Genomic DNA, 27,630 nt, shown 5'->3' on the forward strand with positions numbered 1-27,630 from the left:
CAGGACTCGGTGCGAGTTAGGACACGGGGCAGCGAGCACAGGGGGTGATGGGTGAGCGGGACTCGCTGCGAGTTAGGACACGGGGCAGCGAGCACAGGGGGTGATGGGTGAGCGGGATTTGGTGCGAGTTAGGACACGGGGCAGTGAGCACAGGGGGTGATGGGTGAGCGGGACTCGGTGCGAGTTAGGACACGGGGCAGCGAGCACAGGGGGTGATGGGTGAGCGGGACTGGGTGCGAGTTAGGACACGGGGCAGTGAGCACAGGGGGTGATGGGTGAGCGGGACTCGGTGCGAGTTAGGACACGGGGCAGCGAGCACAGGGGGTGATGGGTGAGCGGGATTTGGTGCGAGTTAGGACACGGGGCAGTGAGCACAGGGGGTGATGGGTGAGCGGGACTCGGTGCGAGTTAGGACACGGGGCAGCGAGCACAGGGCGTGATGGGTGAGCGGGACTCGGTGCGAGTTAGGACACGGGGCAGCGAGCACAGGGGGTGATGGGTGAGTGGGACTTGGTGTGAGTTAGGACATGGGGCAGCGAGCACAGGGGGTGATGGGTGAGCGGGATTTGGTGCGAGTTAGGACACGGGGCAGTGAGCACAGGGGGTGATGGGTGAGTGGGACTCGGTGCGAGTTAGGACACGGGGCAGCGAGCACAGGGGGTGATGGGTGAGCGGGACTCGGTGCGAGTTAGGACTCGGGGCAGCGAGCACAGGGGGTGATGGGTGAGCGGGACTCGGTGCGAGTTAGGACTCGGGGCAGCCGAGTTTTGGATCACCTCTAGTCTGCGTAGGGTAGAATGTGGGATGCTAGCCAGGAGTGCGTTGGAATAGTCAAGTCTAGAGGTAACAAAGACCATCGACGGATAAGGCTCGGGCTAACTGCCTACATATGGAATTGTAATAAGCGTTCCCTGGGAGCCAGGTGTTGGGAGGAGTGCGTAAAACCATGAGGCTGTCCCGAACTTGGAAATTTGCTTTTGCAATTCCAAACGGGAAGCTTTGTTAAGTGTATCCTGTGTGCATAATGGACAGCGGAAAAGCTCTTTGCAGCTATTGAAATAACGTCAGTGGAAGGTTCTAATCTGGGCTTGAGTGTTTGTGTTTTGCACTGAGTTGCGTTGCTATGTCTGGCTGCTCTTTAATGATATGATTCAGCTTTTCTTACCCCGCCCTCCCCGCCCCCCGCTCCCACCATCATCCCTTTTTAACCACTCCAGTCTGACAGGTGTGACTTGATATTCAATGTCTAGAACTTTGATCTTAAAAGGAGGCACAGCTGATAGTTACTGCCGCAGAAGCTTTGCCAAGACTTGCCCTGAGGAATTTGAAGGGTGAGTTCCCGTGCTGTGTAGGAGCGGAGCTGAACTTGTTTCCAGCTGAGGCAGAGGTGATGTTCAGTTGGAACGTTGCAAGGCTGGGAGGCCGGCAGCCATAACGTGTGGATTTGCCCCAGAGATTCCCCAAGTTCACAACCCTACTGGTGACCTTGGACCCTTGCCCCTGAACAGAGGCCGAGAGCCTGCACAAAGCAAGGGGAGTGTTGTGTATGGAGAAAGAGTCAGACTGAACACTGTGAGCTCAAAGTAAAGTGTGACCGTAGTCTTTTATTGCAGGTCTCCAGAGTGCCTCTCCAACCTGTGAAGCCTCCTTAAATACCTGTACTCCCAAGGGATTATGGGATCCCTTGGGACTCCAGGGGATGAGCCCTCTGCTGGCTGAACAGAGTAAATACAAGTCCACATATATAACACCGAGAATGTTGGAAGGAGAGTTACCGATGTTTCGCTGTCAGCCATGACTGAGGGAGCGCCGCACTGTCGGAGGGGCAGTACTGAGGGAGCGCCGCACTGTCGGAGGGGCAGTACTGAGGGAGTGCTGCACTGTCGGAGGGGCAGTACTGAGGGAGTGTTGCACTGTCGGAGGGGCAGTACTGAGGGAGAGCCGCACTGTCGGAGGGGCAGTACTGAGGGAGCGCCGCACTGTCGGAGGGGCAGTACTGAGGGAGCGCGCACTGTCGGAGGGGCAGTACTGAGGGAGCACTGCACTGTTGGAGGTGCAGTATTAATGGAGCGCCGCACTATCGGAGGGGCAGTACTGGGGGAGTGCTGCACTGTCGGAGCGGCAGTACTGAGGGAGTGCCGCACTGTTGGAGGGGCAGTGCTGAGGGAGCGCCGCACTGTCGGAGGGGCAGTACTGAGGGAGCACTGCACTGTTGGAGGTGCAGTATTAATGGAGCGCCGCACTATCGGAGCGGCAGTACTGAGGGAGTGCCGCACTGTTGGAGGGGCAGTGCTGAGGGAGCACCGCAGTATCGGAGAGGCAGTACTGAGGGAGCGCTGCACTGTCGGAGGGCCAGTACTGAGGGAGCGCCGCACTGTCGGTGGGGCAGTACTGAGGGAGCGCTGCACTGTTGGAAGGGCAGTACTGAGGGAGCGCCGCACTGTCGGAGGGGCAGTACTGAGGGAGCGCTACACTGTTGGAGGGGCAGTACTGAGGGAGCGCCGCATTGTCGGAGGGGCAGTACTGAGAGAGTGCTGCACTATCGGAGGGGCAGTACTGAGGGAGTGCCGCACTGTCGGAGGAGCAGTACTGAGGGAGCGCCGCACTGTCGGAGGAGCAGTACTGAGGGAGCCCCGCACTGTCGGAGGAGCAGTACTGAGGGAGCGCCTCACTGTCGGAGGAGCAGTACTGAGGGAGTGCCGCACTGTCAGAGGGGCAGTACTGAGGGAGTGCCGCACTGTCGGAGGAGCAGTACTGAGGGAGTGCCGCACTGTCGGAGGAGCAGTACTGAGGGAGTGCCGCACTGTCGGAGGAGCAGTACTGAGGGAGTGCCGCACTGTCGGAGGAGCAGTACTGAGGGAGCCCCGCACTGTCGGAGGTGCCGTCTTTCAGATGAAATGTTAAACCAGGAGAAAAATCACATGGGCGTGAAACAAATTGTATGTTTTTATTTCCTTTGAACACTTTTACTAATTAGGAAAACATTGGAGATGCAAACCAAGGCAGTTTGGCTCACAGTTAAGAATCATCCAATTGGGTAATGAAGAGTCTGTTTGCTCTCCGATTGGCCGGGGGAAGGTGGGTCGCCGCGAGGATGGGAGGGTCGGACGACCAATGGCGGGAACGTTGGGGCGGGGCTCGGCGAGGTGGACGTGTGGGGCGACCAATGGCGGGTGTGCGGAGGCGGGGCAGTTGGAGGCTGGAGAGAAGGTGGGGATTTGAGGATGGAGGCCTTGAGATAAGACCTCTGGGATTACGGCCTGTTGCGACTGCTTTCTTCTTCTTCGTTCTGTTGTTTTAAATGTCAGATTACGCACACACTCAGTTGTAGTAATGGCAGGATCAGGGCTTTGTCAAAACCTCATAACTACACAAAACCAGTATAAAAGCTCCTGAGGTGCACACTAACCACAATCTCAGTGTATGCTACTCATCGCCATATCATATCACTAACACAGTGTTCACTCACATTTCTTATACTAACTTTTCCCTTTGATCACTATATTCCACGCATACTATCAATAAATCATGGTACATCAAAGGTACATACCAATGCTAACAAAATGACAATGTAAACTAAACCAATCACTCAATGCTCCTGAAATTGCTTTATTGCCGCAATCAACTCTTGCCATGTATTTTATTACTATAACACACAGGTGACCAAATTGACCCATTTGAAGGTGGCTGAATGACTCTCACACCTTCTACCGTTATCTTTGTCCTGAAGACATCCTTTTCCCCCAAATCCTCTGAGCCAATTTCCAACCCATGCTCATCGGAAAGCTATTTGAACTTTGAACCCAGCCGATCTCACCGTCCGCGCAGGGTGAACAGCGGGGTATTCGGGTAATGCGGACTTTTGCTTCCACAGTGGCACCCGGGGGTTAGTTGCGCGGCGAGCATTGTTGGCTGTGGGTCAGGTGACTGTTCAGCGAGAGTTTCGGTTTGCAGTAGCAGGGTGCCGCAAGGGTGTAGGAGTTGTGCTGTGGAAGAACCCTCAGTCAGGGCGCAACTAGTGAGAGGAGTCTGTTAATGTGTGTAGATGTAGAGAAGATGTCTCCATTTGTGGAGGGAGACCAAAACTAGGGGTCATCAATATAAGATAGTCACTAATAAACCCAATAGGGAATTCAGGAGAAACTTCTTTACCCAGAGAGTGGTGAGAATGTGGAACTCGCTGCCACAGGGAGGGGTTGGGGCGAATAGAAAGAAAGAAAGAAAGATTTGCATTTATATAGTACGTTTCATGATGTCTGGATGTCTCAAAGCTCTTTGCAGCCAATGAAGTACTCTTGGAGTGTCGTCTCTGTTGTATTGCATTGGAGGTAATATATTAGCATGGATAGAGGATTGGCTAACTAACAGAGAATAGAGAGTCGGGATAAATGGTTCATTCTCAGGTTGGCAACCAGTAACTAGTGGGGTGCCGCAGGGATCAGTGCTGGGACCCAAACTATTTACAATCCATATTAACGACTTGGAAGAAGGGACTGAGTGTAACGTAGCCAAGTTTGCTGACGATACAAAGATGGGAGGAAAAGCAATGTGTGAGGAGGACACAAAAGGACATAGACAGGCTAAGTGAGTGGGCAAAAATTTTGCAGATGGAGTATAATGTTGGAAAGTGTGAGGTCATGCACTTTGGCAGAAAAAAAATCAAAGAGCAAATTATTATTTAAATGGAGAAAGATTACAAAGTGCCGCAGTACAGCGGGACCTGGGGGTACTTGTGCATGAAACACAAAAGGATAGTATGCAGGTACAGCAAGTGATCAGGAAGGCCAATGGAATCTTGGCCTTTATTGCAAAGGGGATGGAGTATAAAAGCAGGGAAGTCTTGCTCCAGTTACACAGGGTATTGGTGAGGCCACACCTGGAATACTGCGTGCAGTTTTGGTTTCCATATTTACAAAAGGATATACTTGCTTTGGAGGCAGTTCAGAGAAGGTTCACTCGGTTGATTCCGGAGATGAGTGGGTTGACTTATGAGGAAAGGTTGAGGAGGTTGGGCCTCTACTCATTGGAGTTCAGAAGAATGAGAGGTGATCTTATCGAAACGTATAAGATTATGAGGGGGCTTGACAAGGTGGATGCAGAGAGGATGTTTCCACTGATGGGGGAGACTAGAACTAGGGGGCACGGTCTTAGAATAAGGGGCCGCCCATTTAAAACTGAGATGAGGAGAAATTTCTTCTCTCAGAGGGTTGTAAATCTGTGGAATTCACTGCCTCAGAGAGCTGTGGAAGCCGGGACATTGACTATATTTAAGACAGAAATAGACAGTTTCTTGAGCGATAAGGGGATAAGGGGTTATGGGGAGCGGGCGGGGAAGTGGAGCTGAGTCCATAATCGGATCAGCCATGATCGTATTGAATGGCGGAGCAGGCTCGAGGGGGCATATGTCCGACTCCTGCTCCTATTTCTTATGTTTTTATGTTCTTAATAACAGAGATGCATTGAAAGGGAAGCTGGATAAACACACAAGGGAGAAAGGAATAGAGGAATATGGTGATGGGGTGGGAGGGGGCTGGTGTGGAGCACAAACACCTGTGTGTTGGGCCGAATGGCCTGTTTCTGTGCTGTGACACTTGATATAATTCCCTGCATACGTTGCCCATCTACTTGATATATTTCTAGCTCTGGCTAACCTCACCTTGGCTGACACTTCCCTGGCTTATTACGCGTTCTCCTTATCTGCTTCCAGCTCGTTTGGACATTTGAAGGATGTACTTGCCCTGACACCACTCCCCATTCCAAGCAGTCAGCAAATCTCTCCCGCGGGGATCCGCGCAGGGACAACCTCCTTTGCTGCATTAGTTGCAGAGGGGAGCCAAGCCGCCTTCTCTGAGCAACAATTAATCCCCTTCACTGGCGAGTCCGGGCAGGGGTGGAAGATTTCTGTGCCGATTTTAAAAAGCACACCCAACCCGAAAATCCCTTGCGGTCTCAGTGAGATTTCAGTGAGTGTAATGTTCGTGTTTTTCGGTAATGTCGCCCGACTCCACCCCTGCCTCAGCCCATCTGCCACCGAAACCCTCATCCGTGTCTTTGTCAACTCCAGTCTCCGACTATCCCAACGCTCTCCTGGCAGCCCCCCCCCCCGCCATCTTCCACCCTCCGCAAACTTTGAGCAAATCCCAAACTTGTCCTAACTCGCACCCAGTCCCGTTCACCCATCACCCCCTGCGCTCACTGACCGACAATGGCTCCCACTCCGGCAACGCCTCGATTTTAAAATTCTCCATCCTTATTTTCAAATCCCTCCATGGCCCTCGTCCCTCCCTATCTCTCTAACCTCCTCCAGCCCCACAACCCTCCAAGATCTCTGCGCCCCTCTAATTCTGGCCTCTTGCCCATCCCTGATCTCTTGTAAAAAGGAAAAGATTAGCGAAAGTAGATGTGGGTCCCCTACAGGCTGAGACAGGAGAAATTATAATGGGGATAAGGAAATGGCAGAGACATTGAACAAATACTTTGTGTCTGTCTTCACGGAAGAAGACACGAAAAACCTCCCAGAAATAGTGGAGTACCAAGGGTCTAGTGAGAATGAGGAACTGAAAGAAATTAGTATTAGTAAAAAAATTCTAATGTCCTTTGCTCCACCGTCGGTGGCCGTGCCTTCTGTTGCCTGGGCCCCAAGCTCTGGAACTCCCTCCCTAAACCTCTCCACCTCTCTCTCCTCCTTTAAGATCCTCCTTAAAACTGACCTCTTTGACCAAGCTTTGGTCACCTGTCCTAATATCTCCTTATGTGGCTCGGGGTCAGGTTTTGTTTGCTAATCTCTCCTGTGAAGCGCCTAGGGACGTTTTTACAACGTTAAAGGTGCTATATAAATGCAAGTTATTGTCATAAATGCCTACAATCGCCATGCTGTTAGGGGGAGGGTGTAAGTGAGCAGGGAACGTGCCTTCCTCTGTGTGAGGGAAAGGAATCCAGGCTCAGTGACAGCTGTTTTGGTTGTGCACCATTCAGTGCCCAGTGTGTGTTCCCTCGATCAGGGAGCGATGCTCATCCCGAGAGTCGATAACGCGAGGGGGGTGGGAAGTATATAAATACGGAGGGGGGGGCGCCGGTAACGTCAGTGGGAGCTGAGCTGGTGCAGCGCACCATATCTCCCAGACTCCACAGTACATCGCTCGGCCCCGACAGGCTCAACATCCACACACTTACTGCCCGCGGACCACACACTCCCAGAACGCTCCCAGGCCGGCTGTTTAGCTCGGGATTGCCCCATACTCAGCCGGCCTAGCGCCCTGAGAGAGGTGTGTAACCCCTCCCCTAGCGCCCTGCCCACACACCCCCCTGACCTGCACACACACACCCTTCAGCTACACTGCAAACAGGAAAGACAATCATGAGCGGGTTGCTAAAATATGAAGGGCTGGATTTTCGGTCTCCTGCCGTCCCGGTTAGCGCCCCGGAGGGACGACAATGGCGGCAGTGAGCGCTTCCCGGCCGGCGGCCAGCTCCCAGCGCCACGCCGGGGTTTTGGGGGCCGGTTTCGACGGGGCACGGAACATTACCGCCCAGGAGAGGCGAGCCGGTGTGCACCGCCCCCGGTTGTGACACCGGATCGATGTTTGGCTCCCGCCTGACCCGTAGCGCCCCGCAGCGCCCCCTGCTGGCACCGCCTGGGGAAATGGGCGCTCCGACCCGTAGCGCCCCGCAGTGCCCCCTGCTGGCACCGCCTGGGGAAACGGCCGCTCCGACCCGTAGCGCCCCGCAGCGCCCCCTGCTGGCACCGCCTGGGGAAACGGGCGCTCCGACCCGTAGCGCCCCGCAGCGCCCCCTGCTGGCACCGCCTGGGGAAACGGGCGCTCCGACCTGTAGCGCCCCGCAGTGAGCTCAGTGATGTCCGCCTCGGGTCAGTGCGGTTGGGTTTTATTGCGATTTATGTTGTGGCGGCGTGGGCTGTGTATTGGCAATGTTTTGGTGTTTTCTTTCCAGGTTTCTTTTAACCCCCCCCCTCCGCGGCCTCTCCCAGAATGCTCCGAGGCCGGCTGTTTAGCTCGGGATTGTCCCATGCTCAGCCGAGCTAGCGCCCCGAGAGAGGTGTGTAACCCCTCCCCTAGTGCTCCGCCCACACTCAGAGCCCCGCCCCACACTCAGGGCCCCGCCCCACACTTGGCCCCCCCCCCGCCCCACACTAAGGGCCCCGCCCCGCCCCACACTCAGGGCCCCGCCCTCGCCCCACACTCAGGGCCCCGCCCCACACTCAGGGCCCCGCCCCGCCCCACACTCAGGGCTCCACCCTCGCCCCACACTAAGGGCCCCGCCCCCGCCCCACACTCAGGCCACGCCGCACACTCAGGAAGCCGCCCCACACAGGGTTCCGCCCCACACTTAGGCCCCGCCCCACATTCAGGGACCCGCCCCACACAGGGTTCCGCCCAACACTCAGGCCCCACCCCACACTCAGGGTTCCGCCCGACACTTAGGCCCCGCCCCACACTCAGGGCCCCACCCCCATCCCACATTCAGGGCCCCACCCCACACTCAGGGCCCCGCCCCACACTCAGGGCCCCACCCCCATCCCACACTCAGGGCCCTGCCCCACACTCCGGTCCCCATCCCACACTCAGGGCCCCACCCCCACCCCACACTCAGGCCCCGCCCCACACTCAGGCCCCGCCCCACACTCAGGGCCCCACCCCCATCCCACATTCAGGGCCCCGCCCCACACTCAGGGTCCCACCCCACACTCAGGGCCCCACCCCACACTCAGGCCCCGCCCCACACTCAGGGCCCCACCCCCATCCCACATTCAGGGCCCCGCCCCACACTCAGGCCCCGCCCCAGGCCCCGCCCCACACTCAGGCCCCGCCCCACACTCAGGGTCCAGCCCCACACTTGGGCCCAGCTGACGAATTTTGCTGACTGAGGCGCAAACTGTTCCGGGCGCTAACTTTACTGCCCCTGCCGCCATTACCGCCCCGAAATCAGCAAGGCCAAAAATCCAGCCCAATTTAATGTATTTCTATTCATTCATGGGATTTGGGCAAGGCCGGCATTTATTGCCCGTCCCTAATTGCCCCTCGAGAAGGTGGTGGTGAGCCGCCTTCTTGAACCGCTGCAGTCCGTGTGGTGAAGGTGCTCCCACAGTGCTGTGGCTCGGTGTCAAATTTAGCTAAAGTAACGCTCCTGCAAAGCCCCCTGGGCCGTTTCGCTGCATTAAAGGCGCGGTGTAACCGGGAGCTCTTGCTGCTGCTGTGCCAGCGTACAGCAGAGAATTCCACCCGATGTGGAACCGATCCTCCGCCCATCCGGAATTCCTGATGCTGCTAACGAGCTTCAGGCCCCTCGCTCTCAGGAATGGCGGCCCTCGAAAGCTGCCTGTCCTCGGCCGATTTGCAACAACATCTCCTGATTCAAACTGCGGGAGATGTGAGAGAGTGTTCCTCCCGTGACTGTGCCCTGCCTGTCTGCCGCTTGGCGGGGCAGGGATGGGCTGGACACTGCTCGCGTTTGGCTGCTCGAAGCCTCACAGTACCCCCCCCCCCCATCCAGCCCGCGGCTGCCTTTTAAGGAATTTCTGCTGTTGCTTTGGATCTGACTGGTTGCCAAGGGGCGGGGGAGGGTCCCTGGATACGGCCCAGCACAGCTCACTGGGCCCGAGATTCCGTTAACCCACAGATAATAAAGCCCATTGCAACTAATTTACTAACAGAGCAGTCAGTCCAGGCCAGGTGACATAAAGCCAGACTTGCATTTCTATAGCACCTTTCACCACCTCAGGACGTCGCAAAACATTTTACAGCCAATGAAGTACTTTCTGAAGCGCAGTCACTGAGAGAAACGCGGCAGCCAATGCACGCACAGCAAGCTCCCACATACATGCATGTGATCATGGTCAAATAATCTGTTTTGTTGATTGAGGGATAAATATTGGCCCCAGGACACCCCTGCTCTTCTTCCAAATAGTGCCATGGGATCGTTTGGGCAGATAGGTCCTCGGTTTAACGTCTCATCTGTGAGACGGCACCTCCGACAGTGCGGCACTCCCTCAGTACTGCGCCTCCAACAGTGCAGCACTCCCTCAGTACTGCCCTTCCGACAGTGCGGCGCTCCCTCAGTACTGCGCCTCCAACAGTGCAGCACTCCCTCAGTACTGCCCCTCCAACAGTGCAGCACTCCCTCAGTACTGCCCCTCCAACAGTGCAGCACTCCCTCAGTACTGCCCCTCTGACAGTGCGGAGCTCCCTCAGTACTGCTCCTCCGACAGTGCGGCACTCCCTCAATACCGCCCCTCCGACAGTGCGGCGCTCCCTCAGCACTGCCCCTCCGACAGTGCGGCGCTCCCTCAGTACTGCCCCTCCGACAGTGCGGCGCTCCCTCAGTACTGCCCCTCCGACAGTGCGGTGCTCCCTCAGCACTGCCCCTCCGACAGTGCAGCGCTCCCTCAGTACTGCCCCTCCGACAGTGCGGCGCTCCCTCAGGACTGCCCCTCCGACAGTGCGGCGCTCCCTCAGCACTGCCCCTCCAACAGTGCGGTGCTCCCTCAGCACTGCCCCTCCGACAGTGCGGCGCTCCCTCAGTACTGCACTGGGAGTGTCAGCCTAGATCTTGTGCTCGAGTCCCTGGAGTGGGACTTGAACCCACAACCTTTTGACTCAGAGGCGAGAGTGCTGCCCATTGAGCCACAACTGACACCTAAAACAATCCTAAGTAAAGCCTCAGTTGGTGCTACAATCCACCATGGGTTGGGCTGCACCAACGGTGGTTGAATGGAGGTCAGCGACCACTCACTGTTACGTTAAACCGAGGCCCTGTCTGCCCTCTCAGGTGGACTTCAAAGATCCCACGGCACTATTTGGAAGAAGAGCAGGGGAGTTCTCCCCGGTGTCCTGGGGCCAATATTTATCCCTCAACCAACATCACTAAAACAGATTATCTGGGTCATTATCACATTGCTGTGTGTGGGAGCTTGCTGTGCGCAAATTGGCTGCCGCATTTCCCACATTACAACAGTGACTACACTCCAAAAGTACTTCATTGGCTGTAAAGCGCTCTGGGACGTCCGGTGGTCGTGAAAGGCGCTATAGAAATGCAAGTCTTTCTTTCCTTTTTCAATCTTTCCTGACTCCCCCTAAAGATGTGTTCTGCCTTTCAGGTTATGACTTTGCGGCGGTATTGCAGTGGTTTGCCGAGAGAGTGGACCGGATCATCCTTCTGTTCGATGCTCACAAGCTGGAGATTTCGGACGAGTTCTCGGAGGCCATCCGGGCTCTGAAGGGGCACGAGGACAAAATCCGGGTGGTGCTGAACAAGGCGGATCAGGTGGACACCCAGCAGCTGATGCGGGTGTACGGGGCCCTGATGTGGTCCCTCGGCAAGGTCATCAACACCCCCGAGGTCATGCGGGTGTACATCGGCTCCTTCTGGTCCGAACCGCTGCTGATCTCCGACAACCGCAGGCTCTTCGAGCTGGAGGAGCAGGATCTGTTCCAGGACCTCCAGAACCTGCCCAGGAACGCCGCCTTGAGGAAGCTCAACGACCTCGTCAAAAGGGCTCGGCTCGTGAGGGTGAGAACACAACATTACTCACCGCGGTACTGGGGGCGGGAGGCACTGGTGGCATTGGGTGCAACGCTGGTTTGACACATCCTCCGCTCCATTGAAGTCAGCGAGGAGCAATATTGGGTGGTGTCATTTATGTACATGCTGTTTGTAGCCACCAGGTGGAGTCATTGTTGGAGGCCACTGAACAGCACGCACATGGTGCTGCTCTGGTATCAAAGGCCAGCTATTTTGTGAGCCAGGCACTTTGGGCCAAAATAAAGCAGAAGCAAGGTTGTACCTTGCTTTAGTTAAACAGTACTCAGTTCGAACCTTTATTGCATACACAACAGGCGGGCTGTAAAACTGGTCACTGTGTCGCCAGAGATACAGCTTTGTGTGTTCAAGGTTCTCTCAAACTCTCAGCCTTTGAGTCAGAAAGTCGTGGGTTCGAGCCGCACTCCAGAGACTTGAGCACAAAATCTAGGCTGACACTCCCCGTGCAGTACTGAGGGAGCGCCGCACTGTCGGAGGGGCAGTACTGAGGGAGCGCCGCACTGTCGGAGGGGCAGTACTGAGGGAGCGCCGCACTGTCGGAGGGGCAGTACTGAGGGAGCGCCGCACTGTCAGAGGGGCAGTACTGAAGGAGCGCCGCACTGTCGGAGGGGCAGTACTGAGGGAGTGCCGCACTGTCAGAGGGGCAGTACTAGAAACATAGAAACATAGAAAATAGGTGCAGGGGTAGGCCATTCGGCCCTTCTAGCCTGCACCGCCATTCAATGAGTTCATGGCTGAACATTCAACTTCAGTACCCCATTCCTGCTTTCTCGCATACCCCTAGTAGTAACGACCTCATCTAACTCCTTTTTGAATATATTTAGTGAATTGGCCTCAACAACTTTCTGTGGTAGAGAATTCCACAGGTTCACCACTCTCTGGGTGAAGAAGTTCCTCCGCATCTCGGTCCTAAATGGCTTACCCCTTATCCTTAGACTGTGTTTCTGGATTTCCCCAACATTGGGAACATTCTTCCTGCATCTAACCTGTCTAACCCCGTCAGAATTTTAAATGTTTCTATGAGGTCCCCTCTCATTCTTCTGAACTCCAGTGAATACAAGCCCAGTTGATCTAGTCTTTCTTGATAGGTCAGTCCCACCATCCCGGGAATCAGTCTGGTGAACCTTCGCTGCACTCCCTCAATAGCAAGAATGTCCTTCCTCAGGTTAGGACACCAAAACTGTACACAATACTCCAGGTGTGGCCTCACCAATGCCCTGTACAACTGTAGCAACACCTCCCTGCCCCTGTACTCAAATCGCCTTGCTATGAAGGCCAACATGCCATTTGCTTTCTTAACCGCCTGCTGTACCTGCATGCCAACCTTCAATGACTGATGTACCATGACACCCAGGTCTCTTTGCACCTCCCCTTTTCCTAATCTGTCACCATTCAGATAATAGTCTGTCTCTCTGTTTTTACCACCAAAGTGGATAACCTCACATTTATCCACATTATACTTCATCTGCCATGCATTTGCCTACTCACCTAACCTATCCAAGTCACTCTGCAGCCTCACAGCATCCTCCTCGCAGCTCACACTGCCACCCAACTTAGTGTCATCCGCAAATTTGGAGATACTACATTTAATCCCCTCATCTAAATCATTAATGTACAGTGTAAACAGCTGGGGCCCCAGCACAGAACCTTGCGGTACCCCACTAGTCACTGCCTGCCATTCTGAAAAGTACCCATTTACTCCTACTCTTTGCTTCCTGTCTGACAACCAGTTCTCAATCCACGTCAGCACACTACCCCCAATCCCATGTGCTTTAACTTTGCACATCAATCTCTTGTGTGGGACCTTGTCGAACGCCTTCTGAAAGTCCAAATATACCACATCAACTGGTTCTCCCTTGTCCACTCTACTGGAAACATCCTCAAAAAATTCCAGAAGATTTGTCAAGCATGATTTCCCTTTCACAAATCCATGCTGACTTGGACCTATCATGTCACCTCTTTCCAAATGCACTGCTATGACATCCTTAATAATTGATTCCATCATTTTACCCACTACCGATGTCAGGCTGACCGGTCTATAATTCCCTGTTTTCTCTCTCCCTCCTTTTTTAAAAAGTGGGGTTACATTGGCTACCCTCCACTCTATAGGAACTGATCCAGAGTCAATGGAATGTTGGAAAATGACTGTCAATGCATCCACTAGTTCCAAAGCCACCTCCTTAAGTACTCTGGGATGCAGTCCATCAGGCCCTGGGGATTTATCGGCCTTCAATCCCATCAATTTCCCCAACACAATTTCCCGGCTAATAAGGATTTCCCTCAGTTCCTCCTCCTTACTAGACCCCCCGACCCCTTTTATAACCGGAAGGTTATTTGTGTCCTCCTCAGTGAATACCGAACCAAAGTACTTGTTCAATTGATCCGCCATTTCTTTGTTCCCCGTTATGACTTCCCCTGATTCTGACTGCAGGGGACCTACATTTGTCTTTACTAACCTTTTTCTCTTTACATATCTATAGAAACTTTTGCAATCCGTCTTAATGTTCCCTGCAAGCTTCTTCTCATACTCTATTTTCCCTGCCCTAATCAAACCCTTTGTCCTCCTGAGGGAGTGCCGCACTGTCAGAGGGGCAGTACTGAGGGAATGCCGCACTGTCGGAGCAGCAGTACTGAGGGAGCGTCACACTGTCGGAGGGGCAGTACTGAGGGAGTGCTGCACTGTCAGAGGGGCAGTACTGAGGGAGCACCACACTGTCGGAGGGGCGGTACTGAGGGAGGGCCACATTGTAAGAGGGGCAGTACTGAGGGAGTGCCGCACTGTCAGAGGGGCAGTACTAAGGGAATGCCGCACTGTCGGAGGGGCAGCACTGAGGGAGCGTCACACTCTCGGAGGGGCAGTACTGAGGGAGCACTGCACTGTCAGAGAGGTCGGTTTTAAGGAGCGTCTTAAAGGAGGAGAGAGCGGCGGAGAGGTTTAGGGAGGGAATTCCAGAGCTGAAGGCACGGCCGCCGATGGTGAAGTGATTAAAACTGGGAATGCTCAGGCATAGCAAGGTTCAGCGCAGGAAAAACCATTGCAATCCATCAGACCAGTCCCAATGTGTAGGAAAAGTCATATCCCAGATATCTCTCACATCTTCCGGGCCCTGATCCAACTCTTTTAAATGACTGATACAATCAGCTGTCACTGCCTCTCTTTGCCATCCAGCCCATACATTCCCCACCCCCTCGAGATTAGTTAAATCTACTCATCACACACCCTCACTGCTCACTCTCCCCTCTGCATTTGTGGCTGTGAGTTACAATGTGCAGATGGAGATTGATGCCCAGAGTGAGGAATGGAATCCCTCGGGCCGTGTGCCTTCGAGTGCCTGAGTGGTGTTTGGGAGAAGCGGTTATCAGTTGTGGACACACGCCCATTGTTCTGATGTGTCGGGGGCTGATAAGCCTCAGTAATACATTGTCTGTAGTCCCTGGGAACAGCAGTGCGTCTGTTACCCGCCCTGCCTTCAGCAACCGTGAACATAAACCAGGCAAAATCTGGCATCTCCAGTAGCCCCTGGGACCCAACTCAACAATAGCAACTTGCATTTATATAGCGCCTTTAATGTCGGAAAACGTCCCAAGGCGCTTCATAGGAGCGTTACAAAATTTGACACCGAGTCACATAAGGAGATATTAGGACAGGTGACCAACAGGTTGGTCAAAGAGGTAGGTTTTAAGGAGCCTCTTAAAAGAGGAGAGAGAGAGGCGGAGAGGTTTAGGGAGGGAGTTCCAGAGCTTGGGGCCCAGGCAGCTGAAGGCACGGCCACCGATGGTGGAGCGATTAAAATCGGGGATTAAATTTATGCACAAGGACCCCCAGGTCTCTCTGTACTGCAGCACTTTGCAATTTTTCTCCATTTAAATTATAATTTGCTTTTCTATTATTTCTGCTAAAGTGGATAACCTCACATTTCCCCACATTATACTCCATCTGCCAAATTTTTGCCCACTCACTGAGTCTGTCTATATCCCTTTGCAGATTTTTCATGTCCTCCTCACAATTTACTTTCCCACCCATCTTTGTATCATCAGCAAACTTGGCTACATTACACTCAGTCCCTTCATTCAAGTTATTAATATAGATTCTAAATACTTGAGGATCCAGCACTGATCCCTGCGGCACCCCACTAGTTACTGGTTGCCAACCGGAAAATGACCCATTTATCCCGACTCTCTGTTTTCTGTTAGTTAGCCAATCCTCTATCCATGCTAATATATTACCCCCAACCCCGTGAACTTTTATCTTGTGCAGTAACCTTTTATGTGGCACCTTATTGACTGCCTTCTGGAAATCCAAATACACCACATCCACTGGTTCCCCTTTATTCACCCTGCTTGTTACATCCTCAAAGAGCTCCAGCAAATTTGTCAAACATGATTTCCCTTTCATAAATCCCTGCTGACTCTGCTTGATTGAATCATGCTTTTCCAAATGTCCTGCTACTGCTTCCTTAATAATGGACTCCAGCATTTCCTCAATGACAGATGTTAGGCCAGCTGCTTTCTGTCTGCCTCCTTTTTTAAATAGGGGTGTTACATTTGTGGTTTTCCAATCTGCTGGGACCTCCCCAGAATCCAGGGAATTTTGGTAGATTACAACCAATGCATCCACTATCTCTGCAGCCACTTCTTTTAAGACCCTAGGATGTAACCATCAGGTCCAGGGGACTTGTCCACCTTTAGTCCCATTATTTTACCGAGTACTACTTCATTAGTGATAGTGATTGTATTAAGTTCCTCCCTCCCTATAGCCCCTTGATTATCCACTATTGGGATGTTTTTAGTGTCCTCTATTGTGAAGACTTATACAAATTATTTGTTCAACGTCTCTGCCATTTCCCTGTTCCCCATTATTAATTCCCCAGTCTCATCCTCGAGGGGACCAACATTTACTTTAGCCACTCTTTTCCTTTTTATGTACCTGTAGAAACTCTTACTATCTGTTTTTATATTTTGTGCTAGTCTACTTTCATAATCTATCTTCCCTCTCTTTATTATTTTTTTAGTCGTTCTTTGCTGGCTTTTACAATTTCCCAATCCTCTAGCCTCCCACTCTTGCCCTTGTTTTCAATTTGATACCATCCCTTATTTCCTTAGTTAGCCACGGATGTTATCCCTTCTCTTGCAGTCTTTCCTACTCATTGGGATATATTTTTGTTGCGAGTTATGAAATATCTCCTTAAATGTACACCACTGCTCATCAACCGTCCCACACTTTAGTCTATTTTCCCAGTCCGCTTTAGCCAACTCTGCCCTCATACCTTTATAGTTTTATTTAAGCTGAGGACCCTGGTTTGAGAACCAACTTTCTCAACCTCCAACTGAATTTGAAATTCAACCATGTTGTGGTCACTCATTCCTAGAGGATCCTTTACTAAAGAGATCATTTATTAATCCTGTCACATTACACAGGACCAGATCTATGACAGCCTGCCCCCTGGTTGGTTCCGCAATGGAGGCTATCTGGTCATTATCACGTTGCAGTTTGCGGGAGCAAATCTTTCTGTCTGTCTTTCAATAACCGTCTGATTCAAACCAATTGGGCTTGTGGTCGATCGTGCTGGATCCTTTTGTTCCCAGAAGCTTGCCCAGCAAATATCTGGAGAGTGGCTTGTAGCAACAGCAAGGGGTGGGGAGAGTTTACTGATGTCAGTCAAGTGAAAGAAATGTAGGAAAGAACTTGCATTTCTATAGCGCCTTTCACAACTTCAGGACATCCCAAAAGCGCTTTACAGCCAATGAAGTACTTTTGGAGTGTAGTCACTGTTGTAATGTGGGAAACGCGGCAGCCAATTTGCACACAGCAAGCTCCCACACACAGCAATGTGATAATGACCAGATAATCGATTGGTTGACAGATAAATATTGGGCAGGACACCGCGGAGAACTCCCCTGCTCTTCTTCGAAATAGTGCCATGGGATCTTTTGCGTCCACCTGAGAGAGCAGACGGGTCTCGGTTTAACGGCACCTCCGACAATGCAGCGCTCCCTCAGTACTGCCCCTCCGACAATGCGGCGCTCCCTCAGTACTGCCCCTCCGACAGTGCAGCACTCCCTCAGTACTGCCCCTCCGACAATGCGGCGCTCCCTCAGTACTGCCCCTCCGACAGTGCAGCACTCCCTCAGTACTACCCCTCCGATAGTGCAGCACTCCCTCAGTACTACCCCTCCAACAGTGCAGCACTCCCTCAGTACCGCCCCTCCGACAGTGCAGCACTCCCTCAGCACTGCCCCTCTGACAGTGCAGCACTCCCTCAGTACCGCCCCTCCGACAGTGCAGCACTCCCTCAGTACCGCCCCTCCGACAGTGCAGCACTCCCTCAGCACTACCCCTCTGACAGTGCAGCACTCCCTCAGTACTGCCCCTCCGACAGTGCAGCACTCTCTCAGCACCGCCCCTCCGACAGTGCAGCACTCCCTCAGTACTACCCCTCCGACAGTGCAGCACTCCCTCAGTACCGCCCCTCCGACAGTGCAGCACTCCCTCAGTACCGCCCCTCCGACAGTGCAGCACTCCCTCAGCACTGCCCCTCTGACAGTGCAGCACTTCCTCAGTACTGCCCCTCTGACAGTGCAGCACTCCCTCAGTACTGGCACTGGGAGTGTCAGCCTGGCTTCAAGTGTCGCCAATAAGAAGCCTCTGTTAATTAAAGAAACCCTGACCCAGGTCTGTCTCATGGGGCAGAGTCCACTTCACCATTCACACAACAAACCTTTTCACATCCTACAGACCCTTAACTGGCCTTTGTCTTATCTGTAACCCACAAACTTTGTATACATGGCCTGTAAATAGCGTGGATCCTGCTTACAATCAGAATCTCGTCTGGTGCAAGTGCAGAGCCAATACAAACATATCCTTATCCTGATTAAGCTCAGTCTTGTTTGTTTGTATTAAACACAGGGATCTGTCCCTTGTATTTTAGTTGATTACTCCAGAATATTATTTTAATCCTTTGACTAACTGTGGGTCCAGGAGCGGGAGGGAGTGCGCATTCTTCACGGTCCGTGTACATGGGAATCTAATCGCCAATATGGCTGCTTCGATAAGGACGGGACTTGTTTGTGTACAGATCTTGGGAAGATCCTGTTTATTCAAGTTGAACTCGAGCTGTACGTGTCTGAAGAGGGAGTCACACTGTCCGCGTTCCTTGTAAAAATAGTTTTCAAAGAATTTGGATTGAAATTTAATATCCTTTTGTTTTTCCCTATTACAGTCCTCCGAATCCTGAAGGTGCTGACTCCTGTTGGGAGACAAACGCACTCTGGGTTGCCTGTACTCCCTTCCGCCCCACATACTGTCAATATTTACAGGGGATCCCCGGGAGTGTGTGTCAGTATTTACAGGGGGTCCCCGGGAGTGTGTCAATATTTACAGGGGGTCCCCGGGAGTGTGTGTAGGTATTTACAGGGGGTCCCCGGGAGTGTGTGTCAGTATTTACAGGGGGTCCCCGGGAGTGTGTGTCAATATTTACAGGGGGTCCCCGGGAGTGTGTCAATATTTACAGGGGGTCCCCGGGAGTGTGTGTCAGTATTTACAGGGGGTCCCCGGGAGTGTGTCAGTATTTACAGGGGATCCCCGGGAGTGTGTGTCAGTATTTACAGGGGGTCCCCGGGAGTGTGTCAATATTTACAGGGGGTCCCCGGGAGTGTGTGTCAATATTTACAGGGGGTCCCCGGGAGTGTGTCAATATTTACAGGGGGTCCCCGGGAGCGTGTGTCAGTATTTACAGGGGGTCCCCGGGAGTGTGTGTCAGTATTTACAGGGGGTCCCCGGGAGTGTGTGTCAATATTTACAGGGGGTCCCCGGGAGTGTGTGTCAGTATTTACAGGGGGTCCCCGGGAGTGTGTCAATATTTACAGGGGGTCCCCGGGAGTGTGTCAGTATTTACAGGGGGTCCCCAGGAGTGTGTGTCAATATTTACAGGGCGTCCCCGGGAGTGTGTCAGTATTTACAGGGGGTCCCCGGGAGTGTGTGTCAGTATTTACAGGGGGTCCCCGGGAGTGTGTGTCAGTATTTACAGGGGGTCCCCGGGAGTGAGTCACTATTTACAGGGGTTCCCGGGAGTGTGTGTCAGTATTTACAGGGGGTCCCCGGGAGTGTGTGTCAATATTTACAGGGAGTCCCCGGGAGTGTGTCAGTATTTACAGGGGGGTCCCCGGGAGTGCGTGTCAGTATTTACAGGGGGTACCCGGGAGTGTGCCAGTATTTACAGGGGGTCCCCGGGAGTGTGTCAATATTTACAGGGGGTCCCCGGGAATGTGTGTCAATATTTACAGGGGGTCCCCGGGAGTGTGTCAGTATATACAGGGTGTCCCGGGAGTGTGTCAGTATTTGCAGGGAATCCCGGGGAGTGTGTCAGTATTTGCAGGGGGTCCCCGGGAGTGTGTCAATATTTACAGGGGATCCCTGGGAGTGTGTTAGTATTTACAGGGGGTCCCCAGGAGTGTTTCAGTATTTACAGGGAGTCCTCGGGAGTGTTTCAGTATTTATAGGAGGTTCCCGGGAGTGTGTCAGTATTTACAGGAGGTCCCCGGGAGTGTGTCAGTATTTACAGGAGGTCCCCGGGAGTGTGTCAGTATTTACAGGGGATCCCCGGGATTGTGTCAGTATTTGCAGGGGGTCCCCGGGAGTGTGTCAGTATTTACAGGGGGTCCCCGGGAGTGTGTGTCAGTATTTACAGGGAATCCCCGGGAGCATGTCGGTATTTACAGGGGTCTCCCACAGAACATTCTGAGACCTGCCTCAGTGGGTAGTGCCCTCGCCTCTGAGTCAGAACATTGTGGGTTCAAGTCCCGCTCCAGAGACTCGAGCACAAAAATCCAGGCTGACACTCCCAGTGCAGTACTGAGGGAGCACCGCACTGTCGGAGGGGCAGTACTGAGGGAGCGCCGCACTGTCGGAGGGGCAGAACTGAGGGAGCGCCGCACTGTCGGCGGGGCAGTACTGAGGGAGCGCCGCACTGTCGGAGGGTCAGCACTGAGGGAGCGCCGCACTGTCGGAGGGGCAGAACTGAGGGAGCGCAGCACTGTCGGAGGGGCAGTACTGAGGGAGCGCCGCACTGTCGGAGGGGCAGTACTGAGGGAGCGCCGCATTGTCGGAGGGGCAGTACTGAGGGAGCGCCGCACTGTCGGAGGGGCAGTAGTGAGAGAGTGCTGCACTGTCGGAGGGGCAGTACTGAGGGAGTGCTGCACTGTCGGAGGGGCAGTACTGAGGGAGTGCTGCATTGTCGGAGGGGCAGTACTGAGGGAGCGCTGCATTGTCGGAGGGACAGTACTGAGGGAGTGCTGCACTGTCGGAGGGGCAGTACTGAGGGAGCGCTGCATTGTCGGAGGGGCAGTACTGAGGGAGTGCTGCACTGTCGGAGGGGCAGTACTGAGGGAGTGCTGCACTGTCGGCGGGGCAGTACTGAGGGAGTGCTGCATTGTCGGAGGGGCAGTACTGAGGGAGCGCTGCATTGTCGGAGGGACAGTACTGAGGGAGTGCTGCACTGTCGGAGGGGCAGTACTGAGGGAGTGCTGCACTGTCGGAGGGGCAGTACTGAGGGAGTGCTGCACTGTCGGAGGGGCAGTACTGAGGGAGCGCCGCACTGTCGGCGGGGCAGTACTGAGGGAGCGCCGCATTGTCGGAGGGGCAGTACTGAGGGAGCGCCGCACTGTCGGCGGGGCAGTGCTGAGGGAGTGCCGCACTGTCAGAGGTACCGTCTTTCAGATGAGACGTTAAACCGAGGCCCTGTCTGCTCTCTCAGGTGGATGTAAAAGATCCCACGGCACTATTTGAAGAAGAGCAGGGGAGTTCTCCCCGGTGTCCTGGGGCCAATATTTATCCCTCAACCAACATCACTAAAACAGATGATCTGGGTCATTATCACATTGCTGTGTGTGGGAGCTTGCATTTGCTGCCGTGTTTCCCACTTTACAACAATGACTACACTCCAAAAGTACTTCATTGGCTGTAAAGCGTTTTGAGACGATCGGTGCTCTTTTTTTCTTTAGCTACTGTTACATTCGAATATTTCTGTCAGATGTGTTATAGATCGGCTGAGCCTGGCACAGACTGACTGTCAGCACTAAATAACCCACCCAGTGACAGGCTGACAATGATCGCCAGCTTTCTCAGCTGCTCTCAATTTACCTTTCGAGAGAGGAAATGAAGGAGAATCTTGGCTGATGCCCATTTGGTTCGGGTCCAACTTCAAACATGGCAGCTCCCAGGAGAAGGGCGAGGAGCGAGACTGGGACCGAGCGGGGGATCAAAGGTTCGAGGGAGGAGGAGGAAGACCAGCGGGGGGCATATTGGGGGGACGGGGGGAGATGGGACTTGTGATAAAGAGAGAGAGAGACAGGGACAGAGGGAAGAGGGTAAAGAGAGGGAGAGAACGTCTAAAGGGGAAGACGGGGATGTGAAAGACAGAGAGAGAGAGACAGGGACAGAGGGAAAGGGAGGGGGAGTGAGAGAAAGAGGAAGTGATAGGGAGAAGGTAACAAGAGAGAGGGAGAGAGGGAGAAAGATCAAAGAGGAAGATTGAAAGAAAGACTTGCATTTATATAGCACATTTCATGACCTCCGGACATCTCAAAGCGCTTTACAGCCAATGAAGTACTTTTGGAGTGTAGTCACTGTTGTAATGTGGGAAACGCGGCAGCCAGTTTGCGCACAGCAAGCTCCCACACACAGCAACGTGATAATGATCAGATCATCTATTTTTGTTATATTAGTAGAGTGATAAATATTGGCCCCAGGACATTGGGGATAACTCCCCTGCTCTTCTTCAAAATAGGGCCATGGGATCTTTTACGTCCAGCTGAGAGAGCAGATGCTGCCTCGGTTTAACGTCTCATCCGAAAGACAGCACGTCGCTCCCTCAGTACTGCTCCTCCGACAGTGCGGCGCTCCCTCAGTACTGCTCCTCCGACAGTGCGGCGCTCCCTCAGCACTGCCCCTCCGACAGTGCGGCGCTCCCTCAGCACTGCCCCTCCGACAGTGCGGCGCTCCCTCAGTACTGTTCCTCCGACAGTGCGGCGCTCCCTCAGTACTGCCCCTCCGACAGTGCGGCGCTCCCTCAGCACTGCCCCTCCGACAGCACGTCGCTCCCTCAGTACTGCTCCTCCGACAGTGCGGCGCTCCCTCAGTACTGCCCCTCTGACAGTGCGGCGCTCCCTCAGTACTGCTCCTCCGACAGTGCGGCACTCCCTCAGCACTGTCCCTCCGACAGTGCGGCGCTCCCTCAGTACTGCTCCTCCGACAGTGCGGCACTCCCTCAGTACTGCCCCTTCGACAGTGCGGCGCTCCCTCAGTACTGCTCCTCTGACAGTGCAGTGCTCCCTCAGCACTGCCCCTCCGACAGTGCGGCACTCTCTCAGTACTGCCCCTTCGACAGTGCAGTGCTCCCTCAGCACTGCCCCTCCGACAGTGCGGCGCTTCCTCAGCACTGCCCCTCCGACAGTGCGGCACTCCCTCAGTACTGCCCCTCTGACAGTGCAGTGCTCCCTCAGCACTGCCCCTCCGACAGTGCGGCACTCCCTCAGTACTGCCCCTCCGACAGTGCGGCACTCCCTCAGCACTGCCCCTCCGACAGTGCGGCGCTCCCTCAGCACTGCCCCTCCGACAGTGCGGCACTCCCTCAGTACTGCCCCTCCGACAGTGCGGCACTCCCTCAGCACTGCCCCTCCGACAGTGCGGCACTCTCTCAGTACTGCAGTGGGAGTGTCAGCCTAGATTTTGTGCTCAAGTCCCTGGAGTGGGACTCGAACCCACAACCTTTTGACTCAGAGGCGAGAGTGTTGCCCACTGAGCCATGGCTGATGCACATTGGAGTGCGAGAGTGGGCGATTGACCAACTGGTAGGCTGACGTGTGAAGAATGGGTGAGGGATATTGGACGAGCGATATTGCCCATCCCAGCACGGGGCAGTTGGTGCTGGGAGAGGAGGAAAGCCAGAGGACTAATTGCCAACAAACATCCCGAGGTTGCAAAAGCCACCTGGGATTCTCCTACTTTCGGCATTCCACGAGTCCTTGGCTGGGACACAACAACTGGGAAAATAATTCGGGCAATTGTTTTTCCCAATATAATAGGGACCCCTCCCTCCATTCTAATCCTAGACGGTGGTCTGGGGTTTGGGGAGTGTCTGTTGTGCAGTTTACAGCTGGCCAGCCCTCCTACCTCGCTAATGCACACACATCAATGGTCACAATTGTGCTATAGTTCCTCTTGTTTGCTTTCCCGCTTGCTTCCTGTGCAAATCTGGGACTGGGCGTGACTGTTTAAATCATTATCTCGTTCCCAGCTACACTGCAATTACCTTCATTTTCCAGCTAGCCGCCTGTTGCTGATTCTCGCGCCAACATCTTCCAGAGGATCGCAAACGTTGGTCTCATTCTAACCGCCACCGTTCCTTCAAAAAAACAACGTGCATTTCTATAGCGCCTTCCACCACCTCAGGCCATCCCACAGTGCTTTGCAGCCAATGAAGTACCTTTTGGAGTTTGTCACTGTTGTAATGTGGGAAACGCGGCAGTCTTTGTTACCTCCAGACTTGACTATTCCAACGCACTCCTGGCCGGCCTCCCACCTTCTACCCTACGTAAGCTAGAGGTGATCCAAAATGTGGCTGCCCCATCTCCTAACTCGCACCGAGTCCCGCTCACCCATCACCCGCTGTGCTCGCTGCCCCATGTCCTAACTCGCACCAAGTCCCGTTCACCCATCACCCCCTGTGCTCGCTGCCCCGTGTCCTAACTCGCACCGAGTCCCGCTTACCCATCACCCCCTGTGCTCGCTGCCCCATGTCCTAACTCGCATCGAGTCCCACTCACCCATCACCCCCTGTGCTCGCTGCCCCATGTCCTAACTCGCACCGAGTCCCACTCACCCATCACCCCCTGTGCTCGCTGCCCCGTGTCCTAACTCGCACCGAGTCCCACTCACCCATCACCCCCTGTGCTCGCTGCCCCGTGTCCTAACTCACACCGAGTCCCACTCACCCATCACCCCCTATGCTCGCTGACCTAATTTGGCTCCCGGTTAAGCAACGACTCGATTTCAAAATTCTCATCCTTGTTTTCAAATCCCTCGCCCCTCCCTATCTCTGTAATCTCCTCCAGCCCCACAACCCCCCCCCCCGAGATGTCTGCGCTCCCCTAATTCTGCCCTCCTGAGCATCCCTGATTATAATCGCTCCACCATCGGTGGCCGTGCCTTCTGTTGCCTGGGCCCCAAGCTCTGGAACTCCCTCCCTAAACCCCTCATGTCGCCGGGCTAAAAACTTCATCGGCTCTCTGCCAATTCTCCCCTCGGGAAGAAAGAGTTTTGCTGTTGGAGATGTGGGTCTGAGAGACACAGCTCCTCCTTGCTTCCTGCCCAGGAGTGCGAGGGAGGGATGAGAGCGGGGCGGGGGGGCCGCCCCCACAGCTTCGGAAAACGGACCTGAGTCCGGGATGGACCCGGGATTCACCGGGAGTTACCGGACGGGGGCATGTTTGTCATAAGACTGGAGACCGAGCTTCTGAGGGCAGCGGGAGGAGGCAGAGCGAAGGGGATATTTATAGGGGCGGCACCGATCAATGGGCAGGGACACAGGCAGCAGAATGAACCTGCGGAGCGCCCTCAGTGTCTCTGTACAAACACCAGGCCGCAGGGGACAGGCAGCCACTGAGCCCTTTGTTTAAAAGCGGGACTGAGAAATGATCTTTGATCTGCCGAGCTGACGTGAAATGGAAACTGTGTAAAATAAATAAATGCACTTCCTCATCTCGATCTTTTAATGGGGAACATGTCATCTAAAAATATTTGCCAAAACTTTTGTTTTTCCATTTGCCGAGCACTTGTGAATAACTCAACTGTGTTAAAGGTATCCCTATCTCTGTAATCCCCTCCAGCCCCACAACCCCCCGAGATGTCTGCACTCCTCTAATTCTGCCCTCCTGAGCATCCCTGATTATAATCGCTCCACCATCGGTGGCCGTGCCTTCAGCTGCCTGGGCCCCAAGCTCTGGAACTCCCTCCCTAAACCTCTCCGCCTCTCTACCTCTCTTTCCTCCTTCAAGACGCTCCTTAAGACCTCCCTCTTTGACCAAGGTCACCTGCGCTAATTTCTACTTATGTAGTTCGGTGTTAGATTTGTATCTGATTTACTCTCCTATGTTTATATAGCACCTTGGGACATTTCACTACGTTAAAGGCGCAATATAAATGTTGTTTTGGTTATATCGCACAAGTTCCTCAGACAGGGCAAAGTAATGCATCAGATGTAGTTTATCTAGATTTTCAAAAGGCCTTCGATAAGGTACCCCACAATAGACTGATGAACAAATTCAGAGAATACGGAGCCAGGGGATAAGTAGCAGAATGGATCGCTGGCTGGCTTCACGATAGAAAGCAGAGAGTAGGGGTAAAGGGTAGCTAGTCATAGGGGCAGAAGGTGTTCCACAACGATCAGTGTTGGGACCACTGTTGGTCACAATTTATATTAACCATTTAGACTTTGGAATCAAAAACACAATTTCTAAATTTACCGATGACGCCAAATTGGGCGGACAGTCAATACTGAGGGGGACTGCAACAAACTACAGGGAGACATTAATAAACTTGCAGAATGGGCATAGAATTGGCAAATGAAGTTCAACACCGATAAATGTGAGGTATTGTATTTTGGGAGGAAGAATAGGGAGGTCACTTATTACTGGGAGGGTGAGAGTCTGGGTGGGGTAGAGGAACAAAGGGATCTCGGATACAAATACACAAATCACTAAATGTCGCGACACGGGTTAGCAAGGCCATAAAAAGCAAACCAAGAACTAGGGTTTATTTCTGGAGGGATAGAATTGAAAAGTAGAGAAGTTATGCTAAACCTGCATCGAACCTTGGTTAGACCTCACGGAGCACTGCGTACAGTTCTGGTCGCCATATTATCAAAAGGATATAGAGGCACTGGAGAGGGTGCAGAGAAGATTTACGAGGATGATACCAGAAATGCGAGGGTATACATATCAGGAAAGGATGAACAGGCTGGGTCTCTTTTCTCTTGAATAAAGAAGGCTGAGGGGGTGACCTAATAGAGGTCGTTAAAATGATGAAAGGTTTTGATGGAGTGGATAGAGAGAGAGTGTTTCCACTTGTGGGGAAGGGCATAACTAGAGGCCATCAATATAAGTTAGTCACCAAGAAATCAAATGGGGAATTCAGGAGAAACTTCTTTACCCAGAGAGTGGTGAGAATGTGGAACTCGCTGCCACAGGGAGGGGTTGAGGCGAATAATATCGATGCATCTAAGGGGAAGCTGGATAAACTCATGAGGGAGAAGGGAATAGAGGGTTATGCCGATAGATTTAGATGAGGAAAGACGGGAGGAGGCTCGAGTGGAGCATAAACGCCGGCATGGACTGGTTGGGCCCAATGGCCAGTTTCTGTGCCGTATATCCCGTGTAATCCAACAATACTGCTCCTTTAACAGCAACAGCACTCTGGCTCCCCCGCCAATTGTGAGTGCTTTGTTCCAGCTGCAAGGAGCAGTTTGTAGCTGCTTAGATCTCCCACATTCTTGTTCAGGTGCCAGATATTCAATCCAAGGCATGTTTGGACTTCTCGTTCAGTGGGTCTGCGTTAACTGCTTCAGTCACAGATCACAAACAGCTTCGGGCTTTGCTGACACAACTCCGGTGAACAGAGCTGGGGGCAGGCGGCAGCAGGGGCAGTACTGAGGGAGCACCGCACTGTCGGAGGGGCAGTACTGAGGGAGGGCCGCACTGTCGGAGGGGCAGTGCTGAGGGAGGGCCGCACTGTCGGAGGGGCAGTACTGAGGGAGCGCCGCACTGTCGGAGGAGCAGTACTGAGGGAGCGCCGCACTGTCGGAGGGGCAGTGCTGAGGGAGCGCCGCACTGTCGGAGGGGCAGTGCTGAGGGAGTGCGGCACTGTTGGAGGGGCAGTGCTGAGGGAGTGCTGCACTGTCGGAGGGGCAGTACTGAGGGAGCGCCGCACTGTCGGAGGGGCAGTACTGAGGGAGCGCCGCACTGTCGGAGGGGCAGTACTGAGGGAGCGCCGCACTGTCGGAGGGGCAGTACTGAGGGAGC

The 27,630-nt window shown here is 53.8% G+C and overlaps 1 protein-coding gene across 1 annotated transcript in view; it reads left to right on the plus strand.

Moving 5' to 3' along the window:
* Positions 1-27,630, plus strand: part of LOC139239055 (EH domain-containing protein 2-like) — a 73,335-nt gene that overhangs the window by 37,486 nt on the left and 8,219 nt on the right. The window contains exon 3 of the mRNA XM_070867562.1: positions 11,114-11,526. Within this exon, the coding sequence (XP_070723663.1) occupies positions 11,114-11,526 (413 nt within the window). The remainder of the gene's footprint in view (positions 1-11,113; positions 11,527-27,630) is intronic.

Source organism: Pristiophorus japonicus, chromosome 26 (genome assembly GCF_044704955.1).
Source record: "Pristiophorus japonicus isolate sPriJap1 chromosome 26, sPriJap1.hap1, whole genome shotgun sequence".
NCBI classification, from domain to species: domain Eukaryota; kingdom Metazoa; phylum Chordata; class Chondrichthyes; family Pristiophoridae; genus Pristiophorus; species Pristiophorus japonicus.